General features: G+C 35.3%; 1 protein-coding gene across 29 annotated transcripts in view; it reads left to right on the top strand.

Annotated features, from left to right (window-relative positions):
- The window catches only part of RIMS2 (regulating synaptic membrane exocytosis 2), a 448,599-nt gene that overhangs the window by 114,878 nt on the left and 317,338 nt on the right, over positions 1-16,383 (top strand). For all 29 annotated transcript variants that reach the window (XM_071554038.1, XM_071554007.1, XM_071554005.1 and 26 more), the window contains one exon: positions 2,844-3,151. In XM_071554038.1, the coding sequence (XP_071410139.1) occupies positions 2,844-3,151 (308 nt within the window). The remainder of the gene's footprint in view (positions 1-2,843; positions 3,152-16,383) is intronic.

The raw sequence follows: 16,383 nt of genomic DNA, 5'->3' as shown, positions 1-16,383 counted from the left end.
GCCTGCTGCATCATTTGAGTGCTCTCTGTAAAGAAATGTGTCCTAATGTCCAGTCTAATCCTTCATAACCTACAATCTTCTGATTGAAAAGCAGCTGCCATACAATGGTATCAAATGAAAACCTAGACCAAATTTAAGGAGTATTTCAAGTTTTTTTCCATATACAATCGAATAAATCCATAGTTATTCTGATGAATTTAAAACAGTCTCAGTTATCTTTTACAAGTAATCTTGTAAAGGATAATGAAGAAATAAAAAATTAGTTAGAACTGTTTTGTTCCCTGTAAAGAACTAACATTTGTGAATGGAAAGCAGATGGAAAACATAAGGTAAATCTGTCTAATCCAAATGTTGAATACTTCTGTTCAGTGTTGTATAAAATAAAACACATTTGTCTTTAAAAACAGTGAATATAAGGGTTAATGTGAAAATGTCAGGCTAGATATATTTGGTGTGGTTATTTTCACACTCGAGAAGTTGAACAGAACTTCAGCAATACCTATCGTAGGCACTAGGTGGTGTTTCAGCCTTTCCTACGGAAATGCATCTCCCGTTCCGGTGCTACTAGCACTTTAGATTCTACTTTTGATCTAGTACTTAACGTTTGAGAGCAGATTTTTGTCCATATTTTCCTTTTTAAATTATCAGTGTTCCCATGTGTAGAAGAACTGACACCCACAAGTTGCAGCACTGATGTTTGCGTACGAAATGTGTTCATGACTGTAGAACTCTAGCCTGGTGCTTAGGAGAGTTGCAAGCAGTAGTGGGTACCGTGTCTACTCTGGAGTGCAGATTTTTGATGCAAGGGATTATCCATTTTTAATTACGTTTTTAGAAGGGAAAATTCTGTGATTCTTCTTGACAGGTTTGTCAAAATGCATGTACTGAGCATGCAATCCACTCGTGTTGTCTCTTCACTTCTTTGCTGCTCTGTCATCACAGTCCTGTGAAATGCTCTGTCCTGGCGGGGACATGGAGAGACAGACCTGCTCTGCATGGGTCACCTGCTGAGTGCTCTGTCACGGGCACTGGGCACTGGAGAAATCCTGTCCAGGAATATGCCACTGTCCTGTCTGTGCTCTTATGACACCATCTTACAAGCAACTCTGTCATGTAATTGAGAGTTCTGCACTATAAATCACCAGAATTTTTTGAAATTGCAGGAATGCTTCCATGTGCTGCAATAAGATGAAGGCAATTTAACCCAGTGCTACTTGAGGGCTTGTAGTTTTTGTGCTCACTGAAACAAGTACATTTCTGTCTGAGAGCTGCCATTCTTCTCAGCGTGTGTGATTATTTGAAGATAAAATTATGACTGTTATGGTCAACACTATGAAATCCCGCATGCTGAAAGTATGTTGAAATAAGGCTTTGTCAGAAGTGTTAGCTGTAATTATCATTAGATACTTGTAGAATAGCAGAAAAAAATAGGCAAAATACATAAATATATGCATTTTTCATATTGTGTTCTTGAATTTTTTTCAGTCTGAAATACCCTAAAAAATTTTTCAGGAGTCAGATTAGGTCAGGAGTACTCTTCCTGATTCTGCTTTTATAGGAGGAGACATGAAATCATATTCGTTTTGACTGCAATTAAAAAAAAATGAAGAACATTGCTGTAAAACTTCGAATGTGCTGAGCTGTAAACCCTTGAAAAAGAGGCTGCTTAGTGTAGGACTGGAACTGGAGACATGATACCTAGATTGAAGGCTGAGTGTAGACATTCAAGGGACATGTACTATAAATGGTACTATTTTGTCTCTGAAATTAGACAAAAGTATCTAAGGAGCATAAAGAGGAAAAGAGGAATAAAACGAAAGAGAATGATGAGGTAAGGCTAAAGAAAAATGAAGTTTAAGGAGTGAAGGACTAAACTTGCAGTGAATTAATGCTATCTGCATCCAGATTTTAAGATAACACAATAATCAGTTTGAATGTGCCATTGTGTTCATGACTGGCATGTTGTATTTGACTTACTACATCCCAATTTATTCTCATGTAGCATAATAACTGAATGTGAAATTAACTTACAGATAATTGGTGTTGTCACTTGCCTGCACTGGCATGTGACTAAGGTGATCAGATAGAAAAGCTTTGCAAGCAAGTAAACTTTAGATTATTAAAAACCTTCATTACTATACGCAGGGTCTCACAACTGTGAAGCTGTAATAATTTTAATAATTTAGTAAGCTTATAATGAAAGCTAAATCTTGACTATTAAGTGGAGAGATGCACCATCTTATACATTATTTTAATCATAAAATGATTTTAATTTAAAGATGCTCTGACAATGCAGTCACTTTCTGAAGTCAGCTTCTTCATGTAAGCTAAGGTACAGATTGTCATGGAAGTAAATTAGCAGAGCATTTTGGAGAATGATAAAATTACTTGTTTGCAACAGCAGAGAATGTATTCCAAAGTTCCCTACGCTTAGTGAGAGAATGGATTAAAAATTTAATGATTTTTTAATTCATTTTCTTCTATCATTCTCAAATTATGGACTTAATTTTCAAAGTCTCCATTTATTGCTGTTGGAACATCAATATGTTCTTTCATATTCCTTTTCATCTATTTTACTAGTATCTGTAGTTTTAACTTTTAAAAACAAAACGAAAAAAGACTAAAAATATTTTTGTTTGTAATTTTTCTAAAGCAATTTCCTCCAAGGTTGTACAGACATATTTTATTGTACTATAGCTAGGCTATTGTAATTTTAATAGAAAGAATTAAAACTGTATTCTTTCTACCTTTGGAAATGGCAAAAATCAGCTGCTGTGTGCTTGATGAAAATGTGTACAGTGTTTACAAGCTAACAGATTTTACATTTAAATATGTCTGAACAGGTAATGTGGGTATGTAACTTGTGCCGAAAACAACAAGAAATCCTCACAAAATCAGGAGCCTGGTTCTATAACAGTGGATCACATGCACCACAGCAGCCTGACCAAGAAGGAGTTCGAGCTCTGAGGAATGAGGAAGCACCTCAAGAGAAAAAAGCAAAGCTGCAGGAGCATCCTCAGTACCAAGGACCCCCAGGTGACATATCCACACAAGCTTTGGACAAAAACAGATCTCAAGGGCTCACAAGACAAGACTCAATTAAGAATGATTCAGGAGTAATGCATCAAGTAACAAGTGGCACATCAGACAGGTAAGAAAATGTTTGGTTTAAAGTTTTACCTTATTTTATTCTGTAGCCTATAAAATACATATTGGCCATTTTGAAGAAGCAGCTGAGGAGTCTTTTGTTTGTTTCAGATGGTCATAGCCAATGTGTGCTTTTCATTACTTCTCATTATTAAAAAAACATGGAACAGGACAGTTGCAGTGTGACAGACCTTGTCCATGTGGTGGCAACTTTGTCAAATCATAGTCATTGAGCTGTAAAGAATGCTGCCATATTTCTTTTGTGGTCACTAACTTTATAGTACAATTTTAGTAACCCAAAATATAACTTGAAAAGGCAGATTAACAAAAGATGGTGTCTGTGTGGACAACTGAATTAAAACATCTGGTTGTACTTGCAGCAAATAGTATTGAAGACAGTGAAGTCTTTGTGTAATGACCTGAGCTCTTTCATGGTTTTTCAGTCTCTTGCTATTAGTTGCGGTCATTAGTATGAAAGTTTTTTCTTCACTTTTTTATATCAGTGTTACTTGGAATTGATTGACACTGTGACTCTATTGGCACTGATGTAGTAAGATCTGCTTTAACCAGAGGCTGAAGGTGGAACTTCCCTGCCTTTTTCTTGAGATGATTTTACCAAAAGGCAGAAGAAGGCTCTCAACCTCTGCAGCTACATTTTATTGGAACATCAAAGTAAAAATGGTTTCACTGAATAAATTTAATTTCTTCCTAAACAAGACCTGAATAGAACTTTAAATATGGTGGGAAAGGAAAGAAGAGAGTGAGCTTGCTCAAATGTTTCCACAGTAATGATACCCTCATGTGTGCATGAGAGAGTGAGACCTTCAGTTGCCTCTGAGTTTGGCAGCCAGAGCAGTTTAATCTGGCAGCCCTCCTCTGCTGCCCAGCTATGACCTCATTACATTGTTTATTCTGTGAGCTTGAAACAAGTTAGACAGATATAATACCTTTCTACAGCTAATATAATTAAAATAATTTTCCTTTTTCCTCACCTCTTGTATTCCACCATATTTGATTTCCTAATTTTGATCTTGTATGGGAACAAATTGAATGTAATTAATCTAAATTTTTTGTTTAACTTATTCTGCTTGCTGGTCTTTGCTCTGATTTCAGCTGAAAGATTCCATATATGTGCTCAGTTACATGCGTGGTCTCTGGGAAATACAGCTGGCACCCTAAGTTGATGTTACGGAGCAGGAGAGAGGGACTGATTCTCTTGTAATAATAATGTGATCATAAAATCCTTTTGCTCTTGTTCTCAGGAACAATTTAAATCTGAAAGTATATTTATGCTATGCATGCAGAATTACAGAGTGAGACAGATATACACATAAATAATTCAGATAAACAAGATCCATTTACTGTAAGTAGAGTTATATGATAAACGTGGACAGTATAAAGTAATATTTGCCAACAGGAAGAATTTAGACTTTACGCCTGAAATCAGAAGTATTCTGCTGATTGTGATCACTTCTACTTAACATATTGTTTAAGTCCAGATTTTTTTTTTTAATCGTTATTCTCTTCCTTTTTTATTTGGATAATAATGCTGATGCATATATGAGTGCATTTAGAATATGATATCTATTACATGTTACAGAGGGATAGAGTGTCTTATGAATAATTTTCTTCCCTAATGATCCTCATATAAGCTGTCTTCCTTTTTTTTTTTTCCCCCGGACATAAAGGAAAAGATTCCTGTGATGCCCAGTGAACATCTTACTGGTCAAATGGGTTTTTAGAAGAGACTATCAATGTCTCTGAGAGACTTGCAGATGGGGATGGGCCTATATGCTGTTGTGCTCTTGCTGCTCTCATCAATGATACTGGAAAGATGTACTGTTTCTGGTGGTTTTGGCTGGTGTAGAGTTAATTTTCTTCACAGTGACTGTTACGAGGCTGTGTTTTGGATTTGTGCTGAACACAGGGCTGATAGTATAGAGGTATTTTTGTTACTACTGAGCAGAGCTCATGCAGAGCCAAGACCTTTCCTGCTTTTCCTACTGCCACGCTGGCAGGGAACTTGGGGATGCATGGAGGGCTGGGAGGAGGCACAGCCAAGACAGGTGACCCAAAATGACCAAAGGAATTTTCCATAAACATCATGCTTGGTATACAGTGAGGGGAAGAAGGAGGAAGGGGGCATTTTAGGTATGATGGGGTTTGTCTTCCCAAGTAACCATTGCATGTGATGGGGCCCTGCTCTCCTGCAGATGGCTGAACACCTTCCTGCCTCTGGGAAGCAGTGAATTAATTCCTTTCTTTTCTTTGCTTATGTGCAGAGCTGTTGCTCTTTTGCTTTCCCTGCTACACTATCTTTATCTCAATCCATGAGTTTTTCAGCTCCTTTCCTTCAGATTCTCTTCCTCATCCCACTGGGAGGGAATAAGAAACTGGCTGCGTGGGGCCAGGCTACTGGCTGGACTTAAAGCATAATCTTATTATATTCAACTGAAGTAATGCATAGAATATATATCTCATACTTAGATATCATTTCTATATTAGAATTTATAAATCCATATATGTTCTGCTTATTATTGTTTATCAGATTAAGAAAACTCATTTTATCTATTTGAAAGTTGCAGTTGTGGTCAAGCAATTATACATAGCTTTGTCTAAAGGCTTCTGGACTTCTGTCTTCTTTTGCAATGCTTCATGTTATGGGTTTGATTCCTTTTATTTTTTTTTTATTTTTTATTCAACATCAACTGATAGAACAAGCCAGCACAGAAAAATGCTATATTATGACAGGTTTTTTCTTCTGTTGTTGAACTAATTCTGTGCAGAAATGGGCAGCTAACTGGCAGGTTAGACCCTTTGTCTGCATGAAGTGATTCTTTGACAAAAACATGGCCATTCAAAGTGTCCAAAATAATAGGGAAGTAGACAAAAACATCTCAAATATTTTGAAGTGGTTGTTGTTTACCTTGCAAAACCTCTATAATGGAAGTAGCAAGTGAGAACTATATAGTATGTCTTATTTTTCATCCCAAGGACATTAGTTTTAACACAAAAAATAATTTTAAAAGTTTGTATACTTGGGTTATAATAATTTGAATAGAAAGGCAAAATGTACCTTTTTATCAAAGATTTTTAACAAATTTGCAACTTCCTTTGATGTTGCAGCAATCACTACTTAGTAGTTCTTTAAATCAATTATCATGTATCTTGGTCACCTGGAACCAAGTCATTCACTCCTTGAATCTCAAGATCATCAGTGTAATTCCTGTCTCATTCCTTATTGCATCTTTCCTGGTTGTACTTTTTTGTTTTTCCATTCTTGAGTAGCACTCATCATAGTTTTGTCCTGTTTTCTTTACTAGTTTTATTCTTCATTAAAATAATATTCTTTCAATCATTAGATTAGTATTCTGTTCCCTTGATGTATGCAACAGTCCCATTTGCAATTGATAGATCACAGAATGTTTAGATAGACAGATATGGATTTTCTTTGACTGCTCTGAAATTTATTGCCTTAAGGAAGTCTGGGATGATTTTGGATTGCTCATTCTCCAAGGAGGTTTTTCTTATATTGTATCCATTACAGAAAAAAAGTAAAATATAATTAAATGTTAAGGAGCAAGTTGTGCTTAACAGCAGCAGAACAGGTGTCCATTATTAATTTTTTTTTCTCGTTCATGGAATAGAATCATAGAATGACTTGGATTGAAGGGGATTAAAGATCATATAGATCAACCCCACTTGTCTTGGGCAGGGACACCTTTCACTACACCAGGTTGCCAAAAGCCCCATCCAGCCTGGCCTTGAACACTTCCAGGGATGGATCATCCACAGGTTCTGTCGGCAACTTGTTCCAGTGCCTCAAAACCCTCACAGTTAACATTTTCTGATTTTATGTCTAATTTAAGTCTACCATCTTTTAGTTTTAAGTCTCTACCATAATATTTGCAATCTATGTTACAGTGCTTTTACTGCTTTGTATAGACTAAACCCATGGATAAGGCAGCAGCAGCAGCACACCTTATGATTCAGTAACCGATCATGGTATATTGGACACTGTTTGAGGTGAAATTAGCATAATGTATATCACCTGGAGGTTTTATATTAAGCACAGTTGAGCTGTAACCACCTGCACTGGTTTTCACAGACTTAACCTTGTGTGCAGAGCATGGCTGCAGGTGCAGCGCAAGGGCAGGTTCCCTGCAAACTGCCAGATGATGTGGATCAGAGGAAAGCAAAATGTTGTTCTAAGTAATCCATAGACTCAGAAGGTCCATTCTGAGGTCTGCTGTGTACAGATGGTAGATTTATGGCTGCAGTTCTTTGATTTGCAGTATTCAACTATGCAAAAGGGTCCTATTTTATTATAGTTACATCAAAGACTTTCATGTAGTCTATTGTTCTCAAGACCTACACTACTCATCACGCAATACACTGTGTTTTCTCTCCAGCAGCAAAATTATTTGAACAGACATAATCTTTTTTTCAGGCATTTTGCAGCAGGCAATCAGTTTGTGAAATGGTTGTTTTCTTCATTCCAAAGCCCAAGCCAAAGCAAATGCTTATCATGTCCGGTTAAAATGTGTGCTATCCTAATAATAAAATCTGGGAAAGAGGGAGCCTTAATGCTGATATAAAGGTTTTTTACAAGTTGTTATTTTTCCCTGAATTGTTTGATCTTTAGGTAGTGTTGCCATGATTGACTTGTAAAATAATAATTTCTCTTGCTCTTTGTCAGATGTATTGTGAAGCCACTGCATAATCAATTCAGTGTTTTAATTTGTAAATATTTTTGACGTTCCAGAGGTGTTGCTTCACAAAACTTTCTTCTGTATACTTAGCTCTCTTAAAGTAGGAAACAATTCATGCATCTTCCCAAAGGAATGTTATGATGACATAACTATTAATAGATATCTGAAATGGTGTTAGGTAGTTCAGGTAGATGTTAATTATTAATTTAAAAAAAATTTATTATTATTTTCCCTAATCTGTACTGTATGAATCCAAAATACTTTTCAAAATTTGAAAATGATAACTTCAATTTTACAATATATATTTGTCATGCATTATATTAGTGTAAGAAAAACTTCCTCAAGGATATATTTAAAGAGATTCAATGTAAGAGAGACAATAAATATATTCTTGCTGCATCTATCAGAGGGTGAGCCATGTCGCAGAAAGAGTATTGGTTCTTGGTATCTGTAAAGATGATGATCTGTAAGATCATGATTTGAAGCAAGACTAACGAATAAAGCTGCCTGAACCCTTTTCAGATTAACTGTAAGGATATGAGATTAAATCATAGAACCCAGAATGAAAACAACAAATGGAGAGTGAGCAGCTGCAGAGTTGCACAACAGCAGTATTTATTTTCCAGGCCAGCAGATAAGAATAAAATACGTTCTCCTTCCCTCTTCCTTGGCTTCTCTTTTCAAAGCTACATATGTATTCTGTGGTTTATTTTCTATCAACCCTCTTATCTAAGAAAAAAAGAGTATTTCTGTGGTGGTTTCCATACACTACAGTGGTCTTGGAGAATGCATTTTATTCAGAGTAAGAAATGTAAACAAGAGTGTTGAAGTTACTTGGGTCTGAAGATACACGATTTCTGCATGCAGTCCTTATGAAATGTATATATGTTTTCCACATAGAAAGGCTTTATTCTGTTGTGTTCCCAATGGCAGTAGCATGCAAGTGGCTCCCTGTGTCCCTTTGCTTCTGTTCATGGGAGGAGTAACAGCATGAACTGGCAGTGTAGGCTCTGTCTTTTGGGTCTGCAGTTGGGGATGTAAGGGGGTGAACAGAGAGAAATAGTGACCAAAATAAGAGAGGAAAAAGCAGGCATAAGCTAGACTAGAAACATCAAAGAACAGCATGAAATAAATAGATGAAAATGTGTGTCCATCTGTTTCATGTTATATCTTTTTCAAATGACTCTTTTTTAATTGCTTCATCACGAACAACTGATACTGAGAACAGCACTGAGGGTAGTTTATTTCAATTTAAAAGATGACAATGTAACATTAAAGAATCAATCAATTACATTTCTTTTTGAAAGGCTGAAAACTGGCAATTTCTCCAGATTATTGCTATTTTTCTTCTCCAGCACTTGTGACATATCAGTGTAGTGCAGCCTCTAATTTTGATTTTTTCTATTTCTGAGTACCTAAGTTGATAGATTTTTAGGCCAGATGTGTTAAAAAACCTTCATTGGAGCTGTGGAAACTAAGCATATTTGAAAGCAATCTCAAGTAATATAGAGGAAATTTAACTTTTTTACCTATTTTTTTAATCTGCTGACATATTTAAAGAACGTGAGAAATATTAAAATAATTGTTTAGAGACAGTTTTTAAAAGAAAGGTGTTAATATCCAAGAGTCTGATAAAACTATGTGCAGATTTGTTCATATCCAGAAGTATCCATTAAGGAAAACAGGGTCTCTAAATTTTTTAGAATTTTTTATGTAAGACATAAGACATAGAAAATAATGTGATTTTTTTTAATATTGTTGGCCACCACGGTAGAAAAATCCCCCACAATTGTTGTAAAAGCATAATTATATTCTTTCACTTCATGAATAAATCTAATAATTTGTACAAGAATATTTCATGTTGAGTTTAAAATTGAATTAGTATTCTTTTCCATGCATGACTGCAAAGAGCTCACGCTGGCTTTCCATGGTGCCAGAACCAGATGCAAAAGGCTTTGGAGGTACTTTACAGTATTTTTTAGCATATTAACTAAAGATTTAAGTTGTACAGGATTATAACTGCACCTGAATAACATTTTATATTCATCTTTCTACTTCTGTTCCAGCATTTCTTACCACTTTGATAGTCAGTCCTTGGAGGTATACAGGAAAAAAATTCAATCTCAAATCTAGTCTCAGTAGTTTTGCTTTTGTTTCATGTGCTGTCTTCCATTTCAGTGTATGCTTTGCATGATTCTTAAGATAATAGCTTACAACAAATAAATTAGTTTCTTCTTCACAGAGCTGCTCTTTTAATTAATTTATCTACATATAGGGTTAAGGGTATGGATCAACATTTCTTGGCTGTTCCAGTTTTCAGATGGAAACTGGAGTTGTGTTTATCTGCTGTCTCAATCTCGAATGACATAAAAAGGAACTTACAACTATGGCCAGAGGAAGCAATAGAAATTTATGGGAAGGGAGCCAGAGAAAATGCAGTATTTAATTATTGAAAAGAAGTACCTTGGGTCCAGGAAAATCAGAAATCCTTCAGTGCAGAAATTTTAATGAAGTAATTAGACACTTTGGCAAAGATTAAGCTATGCCTGCTTACGAGGATGAGTAAGGAGTTTGATATAATCTGTAATGCAGAGTCTCAGTAAGCAGTTCCTGAATGATATTTTCTATTAGGAGTCCAGACTACCTATAGTGGGTATCATACGTTTCTACCTGCTATTAATAGGTTGCAATGAGTTGTAGCATATCCATTCTGTTTTAATGTCTGGAAAAGACGTGGAGCTTTTTTAATTCATCACCTTTGCAGAACTGTCTGTCTTCCGAGAAATAAAATTGCTTGTATTATTCTGTTTGTCTCCTAATGTTGGTTTTATGGATCTCCTCCTCACATGAATAGTGACAACACAACGTTCAGGATGTACAGCCACATTGTGACTTCAGAGTTTTTCTGAGATTTGCATTGCTTCCCTCCCTCCGCTTTTATTTTCCCTAACTGATTATGTTTTATTCAAAGAAATACCTTTTATTACTATTTCAAGTTGTCTTTATCTAGTTGTAGAATCTGTACAATTCGGGGTCTTTGTTTTAGAGAAATCCAATCTGTTTGGAGAAGCAAGAAAGAGGAAAATTCTGTAACTGCAGGAGAACTAACCTGCCTTTATAAACAGGCTAAAACTGCTGTATTCCTTTTCAAACACTAAAGTGTTTTAATTAAGCACAAACCAAAGAGATTTAATTCCAGCTTTGAGTGACAGTCTGAACTCATTGATTCTTCAGTTGTTCTCTGCAGTGAGCTAATCACACATTGATTTTAGGGAATTACATTTTCATAGTTTACTGTAAAGTGCCTTTTCAAAAGTAATTCCTTTGGAACATTCCTCTCTCTGTATGTTGCTTACTGTTACTGATTACTTGATTTTTTTCTCAATTATTCATATTTGTTGCATGCAGCTTACTGAAAACTATCACTTACTGTTTGGCTTTTCCCAATCTTATGCAGAATGAGTTTAAGGAAATCTTGATATTCAGTGCAGATATTTGATATCTTTGAAGTAGAGTTTGCCTTCCATTGCAGTGTGAGGTTTCTGTATACCTTTTTGTGCTAAAGGACCATTAATAATCTAAATATGCAAGCAAAGATATCAGTTGTATTAGAATATTGAATATTTTTGATAAGTACTGACTACAGCTAATATTTATAGAATTAAATGTAGTTTTGCTTTTAGCTAAATTGACCCTGCGTGAAAGCAATACCACAAAAAAATTGAGGATGGTCAGATTTTTAAATTATTTTTTAAAATTAATGAGACCAGTTGAGCATGTCTTCTTGAAGTACAGTTTTGTTGACCTTGCTCAACATGAATGTTGGAGCTCCCTGTGTTTATAATCCTTAGTTGTGCTGTGCTGTGTTTTTTGGAGGCTAAGCTCTCTTCAGAAGTATAAAGAATGGATTTTGTTTAAATTTCATATTTAAAAACAATGGTGTGTAGAGTTGAACAAGATACATCTGTGAAGTGCAGCTGAAGGAAATGCCTAACATTTAGTGAAGTAAAATTTGTTGTTTCAGGCAGCAAAGTGATTCTGGAATTTGCAGGAAGCAATTCAGAGACTGGCCTTTTGTTTCTATACTTTTTACCATAGGTATATAGACTGAATTTAAAAAAAAAATAGAGAATGCATAATTGGTACTGGTGCAAATTCTTTCTTTGGCTCTTTGTGCCTCTGGAAGTCACAAAAGATAAAGAAATTACTTCTGTAGTGTAATTTAGTTGTCATTTATCTTTTACATGGTAAGATTAAAATTTTTACTAACTGTCAATCTATTTTATTAAGTCAGATCTAAGAAAAAAAAAGCAACTAAAAATTAATGCAATAGGATGAGGGTGACCATATTTTCATAATTAAAGGTTACCTTGTTAAGCGATACTATTTTATTTTCTGCCTTGTCTTTAGTATGATTATTCTGATTCTTTTTCTGCCCCTTCTTCAAGCCAAATCTTTGTTTGTTCCTTTGCCTACTCTGGACTGTCCTTATATGATTATTAATTAATTAATTGATTTTATTAGCTCATTTTCATTGTATATCACCATCTCTTTCTCACTGGTGTGAGTTCTTTCCAAACACTGGCTGGACATTAGAAGTGCTTTCACAGTATACTCGTGACATTCTTTCACTTAAAGACTGACATTTTTTCCTTCTCTAACCCAGTTCTTTTTCTTTCTCCCTCATGTAGCTCACCTCATTTCCTCACTTTACAACTCATGTGGCTTTTCAGTTTTATGGTGAAGTATTTCGACACTTCTCTCCCAAGCTTTGAGAAATCTTAATTTTGTGCTTTTCAGTAAAAATAGATCCCTCAACATTCTTTACTAACCAGAGAGAAGACAGCCACAGACATTTTAAGGGAATAGTTACCTGTTCCAGCAAAGTAGTGCAGTACAATGTCATTTCAAGTTAAGCAGAAAATGTAGGTGACCTGAAGTCAGTGATTCTCAAAGTGGAGTTTTAAAATCCAAGGTAATACTTATATATGATATGCAGTGGCTTGTGTATGTATGCAACTGGTTCTGACTTCTTGCACTGTGCTGCACTGTGCTCTGAAATCATGCCCTGGTGGTTTTAGAGAAGGACATCAGGAAGTGCCCAGTTCTGCAGCACTGGCCTCCCCAGAAATGTGAAGGACCTCAGTAACTGCATCCTCTTCATGGAATAACTGCAGTTTAAGTTGCTCCAGACAAACTTTGCCAGTTTCCAGTCCAGTGCTTTGTCAGCTTGTGCTATGCTGAAAGTGGCCCCTAGGAAGAGTTTATATGCCAAAGTAAGTTTTTATTGTGCAGTGTGTACTAGAACAAACCATGAACTTTGCAGCAGAAAACCCATTTTCTTTGGTAAAAAGATAACATCAAGAACAAAAGTTCTCATGGCAATATTATGATCAAAAGTAAGGCATTTTAGCTGCAAGAGGTTTTATTTGTAATGACTGCAAAAATGCCAGACTTTAAATGATACTTTCTTGATGATCACTTAAAATGTTTTAAAAAAATACCCATCAAAACACAGAAGATTAGAACAAAAAACATCTGATTTACTCTATAATTCCGTAAAAACTGGGAAAGTTCAGGGAGACATTACGTTATAAAGTTCCAAATCAGTGGACAAAACAATTTGTTTTTTCCAGAGGTAGAATAATTTTAATTAAATCTTGACTCTGGCATGAGGTGCTGGGCTGATAAAAGTTGACCTGCTTCACTTGTATCTTTATGCTTCAGTTAGAACTGTAAAAAATTTTTAAGCTAGAAGAGGAATCACGATTAGTTCAACAATCCTAACTCTTGAATATAAAAAAAAATGACAACAGTTCAGCAATTCCACCTTCTCATGAGACTGAGATAATTTATTCCTAATATGGTCATGTAATGATTAATCTTCCTCTACCATTAATTAAAGGGGTCCATAACAAAAAGGTATTCTTGAAAGAAACCAAATTTAATTTGGATTTGCATTTCTTATAAAACAATGTGTATTTTGGATGCTTCTCATGTCTCATGACTCAAGTAAATACAATGACTTAAGAATTTACTTTATTTAGAAAATATGTATCAATATTTGAAACAAGAAATTTGAACTTCTAAGTAAAGTAAAATTGAAAAAAAATTAGTATCTACTCGGCAGAATTTTTTAAATGCAGTGATGCTTTCCAAAGTTAGAGTATCAATTATAAAGACCCTGAGAAACAGAGTGGAAAGGAAAAGAGGAAGATATGTAACTTAAACAATGGAAAAGGGCAAAATGAATTGTAAATGGAACTCAGAACAAACTCTGGAGCTTTGGCTATTAAGGACAGTGCTAATAGGGTGTCAACTTCTCAACAAACTTGTTTTGGATGATAATAGACTACATTGCAGTAATAACTGATGCACTTCTGTGCTCCTCCTTCAAGTAATTGGGAGCACTTGAAAGAATGTGTCCTTTTGGTAGGTATTCCCAAAAGCTGTCAGTTGTTTTCGGAGTTAAGCCGGGGGATGCCAACCAAGCCAGAAGATTTTGCTCAAGACAAGGATGATAAATTTCATTCTCTATGTGGTGTACAGGTATTTTTTCAGAAGCATTTTTTATCTGAAAATGAGATTGATTTAGAAATGTATTCTGTGGTATGTCACTTAATGTCATGAAACCTTACAGTTACAACAACAAATTATTAAATTAACCCTAGTTCTCTTCCCAAATGGCCAATACTGCCTTTACTCCACTAAAAAAGAACTCCTGTATTCAGTGGAAATCTTTCCAAAGTAAAATATTTACACAGCCTTAATGCATATAAAACCCAGGCTCCATGACACTGTCAAAGGAAATGAATTCCAGAGGTGTGTGATTATCAGGAAAATATTCTTCTGGTACTCCAATCAGCTGAATATAGGAGTAACCCAGGAGACCATAAATCTTATAATGACAAGAAAGGAAGATAAATTAGTCTCTTTGAACTCATCCCCATGATATGGAAGGCTCAAAATTTTATCCAGTGTACTGAACAGGAGAAATTAATAAACAATCCTGTGCATAGATGTGTTGTCTTAGCTTCTGTTTCACAAAATGAAAAGACTGGTCTTAATCTTACTGTTATCTGGAGAGTGATCTATCTTTTAGTTTACGTGTATATTAGTCTTTGATTCCATCACAGATCACCTGGACATTTTGAAGCCCAATACAAGTTTGGAGGCCCATTAAGGTCCAAATCAGTCATCTTGAAAATAGAGATATGGCATTAAATCTTTTAAATTTTCCAAGTGACTAAAAGAAATTTCTAAAATTAATTAAACTTCCAGATTCACTGTGAATGAGAGCCAACTTCTGCAATGTATAACTACCATGGATTTCCACATCAGTGTATCTGTTACTTTGTTTACAGAGCAGGGAGTTTTATGATCAGCCTGCTCACCCAAAAAGAATTTGTGTAAAGGATCTCATTCAAAGAGGATAACTGTGTATTTCATGAAGAAAATGTTATCTGTGTGTGTATTGGAATCATTACTGTGTTAGGTGCATTTACTTTGTTGGTAATCATCAGTGAACTGTTGCAGGATTTACTTTTTGCTGAAAATTTGGGGATAACCGTGTCCTTTCTTAAATTTCTCTAACTTGCAGGAAAAGGGATCTAATTCCAAACTGTGAGCACTGAGGAAATCAACTTGTGTCTTGAATACGTCATCCTGAGGATGACGAATTGCAGATGCCTGAACACTGTTAGTGTGTATATGTTCAGCTTCTGTTTCTAGTACTTTACATTATTAATCATGGATAATATTTTCTTAGTATTTGAAATCACTTTTATTTTTTTAAAGGTGACAAATGATCACTTTTGATAAAAGTGAAGAACAGAAATTTCTTTTGTAGGAGATGAAGTTTTTAGTGCATTATTTCAAAAATCAATCAAATCTCTGCTCTAGGCCAGCAGTTCTTGACTGGTGAGACACATCTCATTGGTGAACCATCCAGAACTGCAAATGAGGCATAAAGCAGGATTCATGTACTGTAATGAGGTGCAAAGAAATATCAATTGATTGTAAGTCAGCTGAAGGTAGAATTGGTTGAAATATACTCCTCTAAACCATGAGTTCTGCAAGATGTAGCACCTACTGAATATTGAGCCTTTTGTATCAGTGTGTGTTGCTCATACTCTTCTACTTCCTCACCAGTGCATAGAAGCTTTGTGTTGTTCAGTAATGCAGCTGTTTTTTTAGTCAGGGCAATGAAGTCTCAGTTAGACCTTTTCTAACTCTGATAGCCCAATTCTTCTACCTCAATAGTACTCCTTTAATACTTTGAGAAATATTTTATATGTTATATGCCACATATATGAATGTGAACAAATGTATATATTCATATTAGAAGTTTAGGATGCCTAACCATTTGAGGATGCCTAACCATTCTCAGACACTCTGAGAAAAGCGGAGAACTGATTGTGGGTTCATCACATGACGCAGAATATCCAGCCAGTATTTTGTGGAGAAAGCTAGATCTTTTTCTCCTGTGGGAAGCTGACTAGTCCAATGGAAATGAAACAAAATT

Source organism: Pithys albifrons, chromosome 4 (genome assembly GCF_047495875.1).
Source record: "Pithys albifrons albifrons isolate INPA30051 chromosome 4, PitAlb_v1, whole genome shotgun sequence".
Lineage (NCBI taxonomy): Eukaryota > Metazoa > Chordata > Aves > Passeriformes > Thamnophilidae > Pithys > Pithys albifrons.
Note: the sequence above shows the minus strand (reverse complement) of the source record. Positions and strands in the feature narration are given on the sequence as shown.